Here is a 14,274-nt window from a genome sequence, read left to right on the forward strand (position 1 = left end):
ATGTAATCATTAAAATTCAATTTGCGACCGTTTATTTATTTTATTTTGTGAAACTATTGACTGCAAATAAAACAGGAAATCCACCAGTGTCGTAGGAGTGCAAAAGGTAACTGTTATTTTTCCTACTATTTATTCCACAGGGTCCTTCTCGGACGCCTATTCCTTTCTGAACCTGAAACTTGTAGCTTTGGTATCCAGAGCTACTAGCAAAAATGACTACATTGAATAAAATAACCCAATCATCTTTATCTTATCAAAACTCATCTCATGGTCCAAAATCATATGTTGATGCAACGTTAACAAAGCCTCCTCCCCTTACTTTTCCTAGACGCGAGCAAGCAATTATTATGCATTCTATCCCCAGCACCGTTTTATTCGAATACATAAAATCTATAGGAGATATCGTTTCCCCAAAAAACATTACATTCGCATCAAGAATTTCTAACAACCGTATTTGCATATATCTCTCCTCAACAGCAATTTTAGATGATCTTCTCAAAAGTCACCAGAACATTTGCATCAACTCTACAATAATTCCTATTCGAAGACTAATTTCACCAGCTAAACGCATTTTAATATCGAATGTATCCCCTACTATCCCACACTCTGTTATCGAAAATGCTCTCAAGGACATCGGACTGCAAATAGCTTCTCCTGTTTCATTTGTGAAATGTGGCGCGCAAGGAGATGAATACGCTCATATCATGAGTTTCCGTAAAATTACTTACGTCATCCCTGAAAATGATAACTTTAGCATAGAAACCTCGATTCTGATTACTCACGATGGTACCCCGTATCATATATTTGTCTCTACTGATAAATTGGTGTGTTTTCTCTGTAAACAGAGTGGACATACTGCTGACTCTTGCACCAATCCCACATCGTCTGAACCTCAAAATGACATATCCTCCCATTCTCCTTCACTACCACAATTACCAGCTTCTACTTCACTCAGCGGTTCCTCCTCTTCCCCCCTGTTATCTTCTGAACCTCTGTCGAATAATTTATCAATATCTGATCAAACTAATGCTGAATCACCATCTAACCCTACACTTCCTCACTCATCTCATGGCCAAAAAAGAGCTATATCCTCTGACAGTAATGTTGACACCCCCAGTCAGCTATCCCCACAGAATCTCCATTACCAACAGACAACCAAATGCCCCCCCCCATCATATAAAACATCACACAACACAACTAAGCCTTGTAAGAAAAAACCTAAAACGCTAGTCATCGAAAATCCTAAACTCACTCTCAATTCTTAAATCTCTATTCAGAACCTTTAAAAGAACAATTCGTCCAATCTCACGCTCTCTGAAATCCAGTTCACGGCATTTTTAGAAAACTCGTACGGTAGTTCTGATCCTATCAACGATGCTTTAGAATTTACTCCTAATATCCAAGGACTGTTAAATGATTTATCACTTCTTTATGCTGAAACAAAAGAGCGATCTCTGAAAAACCGTCTCATTCGACTCCAGAAAAAACTTAAGAGACAACTTAATCCCGAGGATCTATCTGATAACAAAAGCGTTTCTTCGGATAATCAAACAGATGATGAATACCCTAAACTATTAAGTCCCCATTCAAAATTATTCAATGGAATTGTGATGGGTTTTTTCCTCGCCTGGAAAGAATCCAACAATTAATATCAGATATACGCCCTGAAATCTTGTGTTTACAAGAAACCAACTCTAAAATAGATAAACTCCCTAAATTAAAAAACTATGAAGGATATCATTATGTTCGCACCAACTGCGCGAGAGCTAGCGGTGGCACCTCTATTTTCATTTCTAGTGAACTATTTTCCTCCCCTCTCCAAATCGCTACAGATCTTGAGGCTATTGCAGTTTCCACCTGGTGCCCAAATAATCTTACTATTTGCAACTTATATATTCCTCCTAATTATCCTTTAAAAGAAATAGAACTTTTCAACCTAATCTCTCAACTCCCCCAACCATACATTCTTGTAGGTGACTTTAACGCCCATAATACAATGTGGGGATCCAATATTACCATGGGAAAGGGAAAAACCATCGAAAACGTGATCAATTGTACTGGCTCATGCTTGCTAAATACTGGATCAAATACACACTTGAATTTCTCATCTGGCACCTTCTCATGTATTGATCTTAGCTTTAGTGACCCCAAACTTGCCCCTTCACTAAATTGGCATACCGCTAATGATCTATATGATAGCAATCATTATCCTATTATCATATCCTCCAGTATCCCTAACCAAAATGATACTTTATCCAGAAGGTATTGGCGCTTAAACTCTGCCGACTGGACTAGTTATACGTCTCAAACGAAGTCCAACCTATCGGAATTATCTCTCACAGATGATATAAACAATAACATACTGAGGATTACAGATGCTATACTTTCAGCTGCTCATCAGCACATTGGTAAAAATAATATCTGTCCTAAACAAAAAACTGTCCCTTGGTGGAACTCCAGCTGTGAAAGTGCTATAAAACAACAAAAAATAGCACTTAATTTTTATCGTAGTCATAAAATACAAGAGAACCTTATCAATCTGAAGAGAACCAGAGCCAAGGCTAGATATATTATAAAGCAAAGTAAAAAATGTGGAGAAACTATGTGTCTTCCATAAATGTTAATACAAGTCCCACCCAACTTTGGAATAAAATAAGACAAATTCAAGGTAACAATTCCAATTTAAAAATTCCGACTCTCTTATATAACAATAAAATAGTGAGTGAAAATGAAGAAATCAGCAACATTCTGGCCAAAACCTTTGAATCAAAATTTAAATGTAAAGTTAACATCACACCACCCTCTATAGACAAAACTACCTACCCATGCTCTACGACTATAACGCAAGATATCACCTCTCTTAACTGCGCATTCTCCTTCTTAGAGCTTACCTCAGCCCTCAGTAGCTGCAAAAATACTGCCTCCGGTCCCGATGACATCCCGTACATATTTCTTAAAAAACTCTCCAATACAGGTTTACGCAAGCTTCTAGAAATTTACAATTTTATATGGATCACCAATCAATTCCCTAGCCAATGGCGTACTTCTACGATAATTCCTATTAAAAAGCCTGAGCAAAATGTTACCTCCCCGAACTCTTTCCGGCCCATATCACTTACTTGTACCATGTGCAAATTATTAGAAAAGATGGTTAATAAGCGGCTTCTATGGTTCCTCGATAAACATAATTTATTCTCAAAAGAACAGACGGGATTCAGAAAACATAGATCGACCCAAGACAATCTGGTTCTTCTCCAATCCCATATTTCTGTTGCCCTTAATAAAAAACAAGAGGTCATTGCAGCTATATTTGATATCGACGGTGCTTTTGATTCTGTCAGTAGACAGTCAATTCTAAATAAACTAACTTCACTAAATATCTCCGGACATATATTTCATTTTATTCGGAATTTCTTAACTTCAAGGACATTCAAAGTCTTTGCTAATGGAATTTATTCAATCTAGCAATAAACGATATTTGCTCTGATCTCCTGCCTCCCATCAAGTATGCTTTATATGCAGACGACTTGTTTATTTACTGTCCTGGCACGTCTACTCCTACTACAACTAATCTAATTCAGTCAGCAGTAAACACCCTAAGTAAAAATATAACTCGCTTAGGATTAACTTTTTCACAAACAAAATCCAGAATTATTAAATTTAGTAGACGACCATCTACATTATCTCCTACTATCCTCATTAACAATGACCGCCTTCCTGTTGTTGATCACTGTAAAATACTTGGTCTAACATTCGACTCTCGGCTCACCTGGAAACAACATATTCGAGAAATCAAAGGCGAATGCGGCAAAAGATTAAACCTTATTAAAATCCTTTCGCATTACCAATGGGGAGCAGACGAAAACTCCCTTATCAAAATTTATAGGGCCATCATTCGCTCGAAATTAGATTATGGCTGTCACATATATATCTCGGCCACAAAATCTGATCTCGATCTCCTGAACTCGGTGCATAATACAGCTTTACGCCTCTGTTTAGGTGCTTTTCGATCTAGTCCTGCAGAAAGCATTTACTGCGAAGCTAATGAGCCCCCTCTTTGGATCAGACGGCAGCAAATTCTGCTTTCTTACGCAGCCTCCGCATCGGCTAACCCCCTCAATCCTGTCTACTCGCTTTTCACATCAAATTCTAACACGTTACACAACTCCTCAGCCTTGCCATTATTAAAACCTATCCCTTTAATTTTATCCCAGCTGCTTGACGGCGTCAACCTCAAACAAACTAGCCCCCTTCCTATCCCCTCTACTCCCCCATGGACTATCAACATTCCTAAATTCAACACATCCCTTATGAGATACAATAAGCATGCAACACCCAAACAATTAATTATAAATGATTTTAATGACATAATAATGAATAACCACTTTGATTTAGTGTTATACACAGATGCATCCAAAAATGAAACAGGAGTAGGCTGCTCTGTTACAACGTCACAAATTGCAATAAAATCTTCCCTTATCCCATCAACCTGTAACGTTCACACAGGTGAACTATTCAGCATTCTACAGGCCATCAATTCAATCTCTCCACCTTATAAGCTCGTCGCCATATGTACAGACTCACTTGCCTCTATTTTATCCATCCAAAATATATTTACCGAACATCCTATTGTCCAATCAATACATGACTCCTACCAGCTTATCTCATCCCAAGGAATAGCAGTTACTTTAATTTGGATACCTTCCCACATTGGCATCGAAGGCAACGAACTAGCAGACAAACAGGCAAAAATTGCAGCTACATATACCGTCACCGACAATGTAATTATTGGAAAGGATTTAAAATCACAGTTCAAAAGAAAATCCAGAGTTACATGGCAGCAGCATTGGGACACTATTAACACATCCCTACGTCAAATACAGCGTTCAATTGGTAACCAACCTATTATCTTCGCTGGTCTCTCAAGGCAAGACTTAACTGCGATTAGAAGAGTAAGAATTGGCCATTCAAGACTTACTCATGGATATCTTATGACTACTACTGCCAGACCATTTTGCTCCAGCTGCAACTCGTACCTAACCATGAAGCATATTTTGACCGAGTGTCGCAAATATACCGTCGAAAGACAACAGTTTCGGCTTAGCCAGAACTACAATGAAGTCCTTAACAACTCGGAACAAATTACCTCTCTACTTCAGTTTCTCAAAGATGTACAGCTGTACCACCAACTATAGAACAATTGTGTTACTGTGTATTCATATTGTATACTTGTATCAATGAACCATTTCATATTTAATGTATTATAACCGCTCCCGTGCAAGTGGCCATAGTAGCCGAGCACGTTAATTTTAAATAAAAAAAAAAATATTACCTCTAATAGTAATTTAGTCGAAACAGCAGAAATGGCTGAAGAATTTAGTTTAAGAACAGCAGCAAACTTATTGCCTTCTGTGGACGATACAGAGAATACTACTAAACAATTAATTGATGCTATAAAATTGTATGACGGTTTGTTAAATGTCGCGGGAAAAAAATTGTTAACTACTTTTGTGTTAAAAACGAAACTTAGTCAAAGTGCGAAACTAAGGTTAGAATCAAATTACAATTCTAATGCCGATTTAATTAAAGATATTAAAGCTAATTTATTAACAAAAAAATCTGCTGCAGCGTTGTCAAACGAATTACATAGCGCGAGACAATTAGAAAAATCAATAGATGAGTTTGGAAAATCATTTACTGGTCAATCTCACATTAGCACAAGCAGATGGAGATGGTGGCGCAGTCAAAATTTTAAGAGTGGCTAATGAAAAAATTGCAATTAATGCGTTTGCTAATGGTCTACGTAACCATGAACTGCGAACAGTTATTAAGGCGCGAAATTATGCAAAATTGAAAGACGCGATTAGTGGCGCGAAAGATGAAGAAATTTCAAAGAAAGCTTCATCTTCAGCACATACGCGTAACAAGAGTGATTCGAGACAAAATAACGCGTATAGGGGTAATTCGCGTTCAAACGGAAACAACAGGGGAAGTTATAGAAATAATAGCAATCACACTAACAGAAATAATAATTATAATTCCCGGAATAGCAATTACAATAACCAAAACAATCGTCAGCGTGATAATAATAACTTTAGAGGACGAAATAACGGTCGTTATAATAACAGAAATCAAAGATCAGGTAATAATAGATACAATCAAAATAATAATAATCAAAGATGTAACGTGATAGGAAGTGGTGAAAACAGAGAAAACGGTAGTACCAGTAGGAATAGTAACAATAATGAATCGAATGAAGTAAATACGTTTTTTCGATCCTAAAATTGAACAGGAAGATAGTATTTTAAGTTTATGTATAAATGGATTAAGTTATGTACCTATTAAGTATGGGATGAATGGGTTAAACTTATTATTAGATTCAGGAGCTACAATAAGTATTATTTTTGCATCTCATTTGAGTGACAACCAGTATATTGATTCCTCAGAAAAAATTAAAATCAACGGTATAGCTGGTTCAACATATGCAAAAGGAAAAACAAATATTACATTTTTATTAGGAAATACTAAAGTTAGTCATGATTTTCATGTTGTAGATGAATGTGGTAGCGATATGCATGGAGTTTTAGGAGCTGATTTTCTTTTGAAACATGCAGCTATTATTGATTACGAAAAATACTTATTTTTATTTTGGAATAAGGGTGAGAAAATTTCAATACCTCTTGATTCAAAATTCAATTATTGTACAACAATACCACCAAGGTGTGAAATAATAAAGCATTTTTTGGTAGATAACAATGACGATAGTGTAATCGTATCCCAAGAAATTTGTAAAGGTGTATATGCAGCGGGACTAATTGTTAGACCTGTTAAAAATATGATTCCGGTTAGATTATTAAATAGTACCGATAGAGAGATTAAGCTGAAAAATTTTAAACCTAGAATTGAGAAATTATCGAACTTTGATATTTGTAACTTTGAAAAAAGTAAATTTTCAGTAGACCGTATTGATAAATTATTGAATAAAATAAATGTAGAAGGGTTAAGTAACGAGGAAAAAACGTCAATTCATAAAATATGTGCAAAATATGACGATGTGTTTCACCTGGACAATGACACACTTACAGTAACTAATGTTTATAAACAAAAGATCCAGTTACAAGACGGAGCAACGCCCGTTTACGTGAAACCGTATCGGTTGCCGCACGCACAGAAAGCAGAGATTCATAAGCAAATTGACAAAATGTTAGCGGACGGTATTGTAGAAAAAAGTAAATCAAGTTGGAATAGTGCTCTTTTATTAGTTCCGAAAAAAGCAGACAGTAATGGTAATAAAAGTTGGAGAGTGGTGTATGATTATCGCTTATTAAATAAACAAATCAAAGACGATAAATTTCCATTACCATGTATAGATGAAATTTTAGATTCATTAGGTGGAGCTATGTATTTTTCACATTTAGATTTGGCACAAGGATATCATCAAATCGAATTAGACTCTGAATCCAGACCGTATACAGCATTTACGACAGACAGAGGACAGTATCAGTTAACTAGATTACCAATGGGATTAAAAATTAGCCCTAGTGCGTTTGCTAGAGCAATGACGATTGCCATGTCAGGCTTAAATTATGAGAGTTGTTTTGTTTATTTAGATGACTTAATTGTTTTTGGTAGTACACTAGAAAATCACAATCAAAATTTAGTTAAAGTTTTGAATCGTCTCAGACAAGTTAATTTAAAAGTAAATCCTAATAAATGTCAATTTCTGAAAAAACAAGTTTTATATTTAGGTCATGTGATATCAGCAAATGGTATTTCACCAGATCCGGAAAAAATCCGCGTTATGCAACAGTATCCTGTCCCTAAAGATGCGAACGAAACAAAGCGTTTTGTAGCATTTGCTAATTATTATCGAAAATTTATCTTTGAATCATTTATCAAAGAAAAGAGTAAAATTTTCATGGAACGACGAATGTCAAAAAGCTTTTGAAACATTGAAAAATGTCTTAATTAATCCGCCAATCTTGCAGTACCCAGATTTTTCAGAAAATAATCATTTTATCCTAAGAACTGATGCTTCAGGTAAAGCCTTAGGAGCAGTTCTATCGAACGCTAATGGTATGCCTGTTGCTTATGCTAGTAGAACTCTTAATAAATCAGAGAAAAATTATTGTACTGTTGAGTTAGAGCTTCTTTCTATTGTATGGTCGGTCAAAAAGTTCAGACCATATCTGTTTGGTAAAAAGTTTCATATACTAACAGATCATAGACCCTTAATTTATTTGTTCGGAATGACTAATCCATCAAGTAGATTAACAAAATTTAGATTAATTTTAGAAGAGTATGATTTCTCTATTTCATACGTTAGAGGTAAAGATAATGTCACAGCAGACGCTTTGTCCAGAATTCAAATTGAGTCAAAAGAACTAAAAGAACTGAGTCATACTTCTATTGCCAGTTTGTATGCCGTGACTAGAGCACAAAACCGAAAAATGGTCGATGCTACTATAGGAAGTTCCGACAGTATTTTGCTTGACAAAAGGACTGATCACCCTGGAGACGTGGAACTGTTGAAACCGCCTGTAGATGCAGTTGAATTAAAACCCATATCAGAAAGTGAATTTAATAAACTAATTACAATGCAAAATTATTATAATGAAGGAAAATTTGTCTATGACATTGAGTCGAATATTATATTCGTTAAACAGGAAACTCGATCAACGTCAGCACTACGTGCGTCGCTGAGAGACCTGAGACACATTTGTGTAAAATGTAAAATTCCGGAATTAATAATAATAAATAACGATAAATGCGCAGTACTAGTACAAGAAATAAAAAATAATGTTAAAGAATTCAAAGAAAAAGATATAAAATTGTCAATTATCAAAAAATGTCAAAAAATTTGTAGCAGAGAAATGCAACAATTAATATTAAACGATTTCCACATGTTACCTACGGGAGGTCATGCAGGTATAAACCGCATGTACAATAACGTGAAAAAATACTACTTTTGGTCTAAAATGAAAAGAGACATTGAAGATTTTGTAAAAAAAGTGCGACGATTGCCAAAGGTACAAGTATTCGATACAGCGTACGGAACCAATGACAGTAACCACAACTGCGACGTCAGCATTCCAAAAAGTTTTTCTAGATTTGGTTGGTCCATTAGAGCAAGATATAGAAAATAATAGGTATATTTTAACGCTCCAGTGTGAGTTAACTAAATTTGTAGAAGCCTATCCAATCGAAAATAAAGAATCTGTTACCGTATCGAAATCTTTTGTGAATAATTTTATTTTGCGTTACGGGATTCCTAAAGAAGTCGTAACCGATCAGGGTACAGAATTTATGTCGTCGGTATTCAAAAATTCATGTGAATTACTTAAAATCAAGCATTTAAACGCAACAGCTTATCATCATCAAACAATAGGTGCGCTCGAAAATTCTCATAAACATCTAGGTGCATATTTGCGAATCCACGCGAGAAAGCATCCAAATACGTGGAGCACGTGGGTACCATACTGGTGCTTTTCGTATAATAATACTGTTCACACAGAAACGAAATACACACCATACGAGTTAGTTTTAGGGAAAAGTTGCCACCAACCGTCAAATCTGTCTAATGGAATTGATCCAATTTACAATTTTGATGATTATCCAAATGAATTAAAATTTCGATTACAAACTGCTTGCGAAGATGCGAGAAAAAATTTAATAAAGTCAAAAATTAAACGAAAACAAAATTACGATAAGGGTTGTAATTCTTTTGATTACAAAATAGGAGATAGGATTTTATTACGCAATTCAGCTGGTTCTAAAACTGAGCCAATATTTAAAGGTCCATATGTAGTGGTAGATATCAAAGATCCAAATATTGTAGTTAAGATAGATAACAAAATTGTAGAAGTTCATAAAAATAGGGTTAAGTTGTATTATTGTTAAAAAAAAATTTTTTTTTTCATTAATTATTAATTTTTATGTATGTATTCAGTAACAAAAAAAATTTTTTTTCTCTTACCGAAGAGGTGCAATGGACATTGAACTGCCTGTTATAATTGCAAGATAATTTCCTGTTTCAATGTGCATGGTACCTTACTTCAGATGTCAGCATATTGATAGGAGGAGTTAATATGTAAGCATTTTTGGTTGGTTCGATCCATCCGGGTCGACGGCTTATTATTATTATAACTATGATCGTTGTCCAGTACAGACATGTAACGTTATCAATATACGTGTGAGAGATTTTTGAACTTCCATTATTCTAGCGAATAGCTAGATCATGTCCCCCTTTTTACCCTAAAGGACACATTCTTCACACTATTTCCATTATACATTCATTTTTTCTGTGGGCATCTTATTGTTACTATTTTCACAACACTTTTATATAAAACACCTCGGACGGATGTAGACATCCAAAACATCTATCTCCATACAATTTTCACAATTCATATTTTTCGACATTATTAATATGTTCATACAACTTTTATATAATCCACATCGGACGGCTTTTACATCCAAAACAACTCTTTCAATTTTCACAGCTCATTTTTTTCATCCTATATCGAGAGCAATCTAATTTCATAATACTTGTTTTTCATCATTATTACTATTTTCATAAAACTTTTATATAACACACCTCGAACGTCTTCTACATATAAAACATCTCCATTCAATTTTCAAAATTCATCTTTTTCGACAAGTTCCTATATCCTGCCGACCAGACACCAAACTTAACACCGTTTTATAGACACTAGAGATGGCTAGTACATAAGCGTTGTAATGCTGCAGAGCTTGCAGAAAATAATAATCCAATACAACATTTTCTACTATTACTAGATCCAAAACAAAATATTCAATACTACGCAGTTTCCTTATAATAACTGGATAAACAACTGTAACAGAAATTTTAGCGTTTTAGTAGAGACGATTAGTTGAATAATTCATCTACCTTCCTTTTCATGTCATTGCAGTATTATTTGATTGTGATTGAAGAACGTGGTCTAGGCGCTCTTTCGATAACCTACGCTATAATCCCGGCGGTCTTAGGCAGGCCAATATCCCATGCATTCTGTTTTGTTTAACTTTCTCTGGTATCGGACGGTTTGTAACCTAAGTTTTTATTATACATTTGATATTTTTGTTTTGTATGATTCTTTCGAGTTGAGATATCAGCCCTTTAAATTGGAATAATTCGAAATAAATATGAATCATCGACAGCTGCAGGTCCGTCAAAGCTACATATTTAATACGAATATTACTTCTATATTTCCTGTTATCAAAATATAAACAGAACAACGCAAGAATCCAAAGACTCCGAAGGTTTTGGGTGATAAGTATACTATAATTTATTCAACGAAAAACGAATAAATTGGGACATGCAAAATACTATGTCCGAAATTTATATTTTTTCGAAATTATACCACTGTACAAAACTGAATGCAAGGGATACCGGCCTGAATAGTGTGGCGTTCGCCGGGTGGTTGGATGTCGAGTAAATTTTTTTCGCGACTTTCCGAACTGTCTAATCTTTAGAACAATTTGAATGGATCACAATATACTGTAATATAATTTTTGTAAGATGTAAGCCAGTCGTAGATAATAGGTCCCTATTGGTCCTTGAAATTTAATGTATCCTAAAAAAAATCAGTTACCTAGTTTTAGGAGTAAGGGTATTTTTGATGTTGAGTTAGTATTAGTAGTAGTAGTACTTAAAAACCAAATGATCAATGTCGATTTTAACAAATTATTTTTCATATCCAATTTATGAAGCATTTATAGCACAATGTTAGAGTCAAACTAAATAAATCAAACACATTTAGCAAGCAGGGTAGTAAATAAATAGTTTATTTAGTATTTATAACTTTTTATTGACAATAATGGTGATAATATTCTTTTACAAGCAATAAATCAAAATCGAACGATGTTATTTGATTAAATTTACAAAGTTAAAAATAAAAATTGAGAAAAACAAAATAATGATAAAAAATTATAGATTTCCGTTGTCAGAATGATCAAAATCGCAATTAGGGCTCGCCGACATCTCTATCATAAAGCAGATTAAAGCAGATCTAGATAAAATTGTACCTATCTCCGAGTGCTGAGGACTTTAGAGAGAACAAGGAAACCAGATCCCTGTATTTCAAGGAGGTGATAGGAATTGATTAGTCAGCTGCAACAATGTGTGCCAACGGCTTCTTTTATTAGAATCTAAGATTTTGTAAGGTTCATCAAAATTCTCCCAGAATTCCACCATATAAAGTTCGAACTTTTCTAAACGCATCCAGCTCATTTTTGCCACCGCACTTCCTCTGAGTCTTCACCCTTCTTCCGGTTCGTAAGATTTTCCGTCATAAAAAACTTGTAATCATTGATATTATCGATATGAAGATCGAACATTTGGTAGGGTTTGTTCTCTTTCCTTCTTGCGCTTCTTGCGATCTGCTTCAAGTCTTCCGGCCACGACGCTTTGCCTAATCTTTGCAGTTCGATGGCTACAGCAAAATGTATAGAGTAACACTCCATCTCTGTATCAATATATCAATGATTGATATATTTTCTAGCTCCTGCACAGCAATCGTGGACATTGTTGCGATGACCTGGTTAAGATTTTGCCCACCACATCTGTCTGCTTTTTAGAAACAAGTGAACGCAACTTACTATTTCACAGCTTCCTCTAGCTCCTTGGGTATGGTCCCACATGTAGCAGAAATCTCACTGGGAGTTCAGTATGTATATCGTAAAATTGAAAGTAGCGAGTCTTCGTTTATAAAATAGAGTATTGTTAACTGGATCAGATGTTATGAGAAGAACTTGCTGTAAATCGAAATTAGCACATACAGAATTAGAATTTTTTGCTTCTTCTTTGTCTTTAATTTTTTCGGCACGAGCTCTTTTCTTTTAGCTGTAAGTGCTTTGTATTCCTTGAAGGTTTCTTTCTCGTTTGAAGAAGCATTGGTGTAATGAGAGCAAACTCGGCACTGATCCTTTTTTGGATGAAGAAATCCCAAATTGTAGCACTTGTTGAAAATTCTTCGATAAAAAGGTACATTTGCCTTAGGTTCTCTATTGTCATTACAAACCTGAATGTAAATGTTGTACATTCGGTTAATGTTCAGACTCTAATCCAGTCTTCCTACTTTTTGCAGTGTCCAAGGTATTGAGGAACATTGTCTTGCACACTTCAACTTTTTTGTCCTGGCTGGAAGGATCAAATGTGACGGTAAAATTGCCTTTGGAATTATCGGCCGTTATACGCTTTTTAGTCAATTTGTCAATGTTGGCATGAATAAAATCCCTCTGCCTGCTATATCCACCTGATGCATAATAGGCTGATAAAATCATATTTCGCTCCTTTTTTCGAGATTGTTGTGTTTCATTGGTTCCTGCAGTTTTGGCACGCTGCGGGGGTTTCATTTGGATAGCAGGAATTACTTTCTTCCGTAAGGAGACATGGGTTTCGCTCCTAGCCCTCTTTTCCTTGCTTAAAGTCCTTGCTCATTTGCTTTGACATATAGGCCGTTTTCGAGATTTCGCCGTTGACTCTGGAAACACCTCTATTCCATCGAGACGTCCACTGATGTTCTTCACGTTTGGGATCCGATATGTATGGAGGTAGTCAGTGTCACTTACAGAGGTTGCGTCTGTAGACATTTCCTCTGGGCAAAATTCAGAGTGGTCTGATGAGAACAAAGGCTCTTCATTAACTTCGTCATCCGAATCATAATTTAAGTTGAGAGTGTATAGTTTCTCAACTGGTCTCTAGTGTTGGTTGTACCGCTAGTAACGAGAAATATAAAATTAGAATAATTGTTTGTAAATCACTACATAAGTAAAGTGTTTGATGGATAATTACAAATCTCTCCAGTAAGTTTATTTGCTCTGTGATCTTCAGGTATTGCGTGATGACAAGAGGATGGACTACATGATCTTCTGATTTCAAACTCCAGTCGTTGCCTACATCTATATAAATGAAGGTGAATTATGATATATTTAAAACAGATATGGGCAAGGAAAAAATGTATAGAACTTAAATTAAAGGAAATTAAACAGTGAATCGAATTCGATTTGAAATAAAATACAAAAAAAAAAAATACTTAGAGGTACTACAACTCTGCACCAACTATGCGAGCGGTGATCATATATCAACCAAATCAACTGGTCTCATCTGAAAATCAAAATTTTCTAAGATATGAGATCAAAACAAATGTTAAAATTACAGTATCGAATTGTAAATACATTACAATTAAATTTTAATACGGTGTCCTTGATTGCTTCTATGCTTACCCGGTAGAATTCATTGCCCGGAATAACCTATTG

The 14,274-nt window shown here is 35.1% G+C and overlaps 1 protein-coding gene across 1 annotated transcript; it reads left to right on the forward strand.

Annotated features, from left to right (window-relative positions):
• Positions 1–1,996: 1,996 nt before the first annotated feature.
• LOC130449197 (uncharacterized) lies at positions 1,997–5,195 on the forward strand. Its single transcript, XM_056786879.1, has 2 exons — positions 1,997–2,582; positions 3,466–5,195. The coding sequence occupies exons 1-2, from the start codon at positions 1,997–1,999 to the stop codon at positions 5,193–5,195; spliced, it is 2,316 nt and encodes a 771-aa protein (XP_056642857.1).
• Positions 5,196–14,274: the final 9,079 nt, after the last annotated feature.

This window comes from Diorhabda sublineata, chromosome 10 (assembly GCF_026230105.1).
Source record: "Diorhabda sublineata isolate icDioSubl1.1 chromosome 10, icDioSubl1.1, whole genome shotgun sequence".
NCBI classification, from domain to species: Eukaryota; Metazoa; Arthropoda; class Insecta; order Coleoptera; family Chrysomelidae; genus Diorhabda; species Diorhabda sublineata.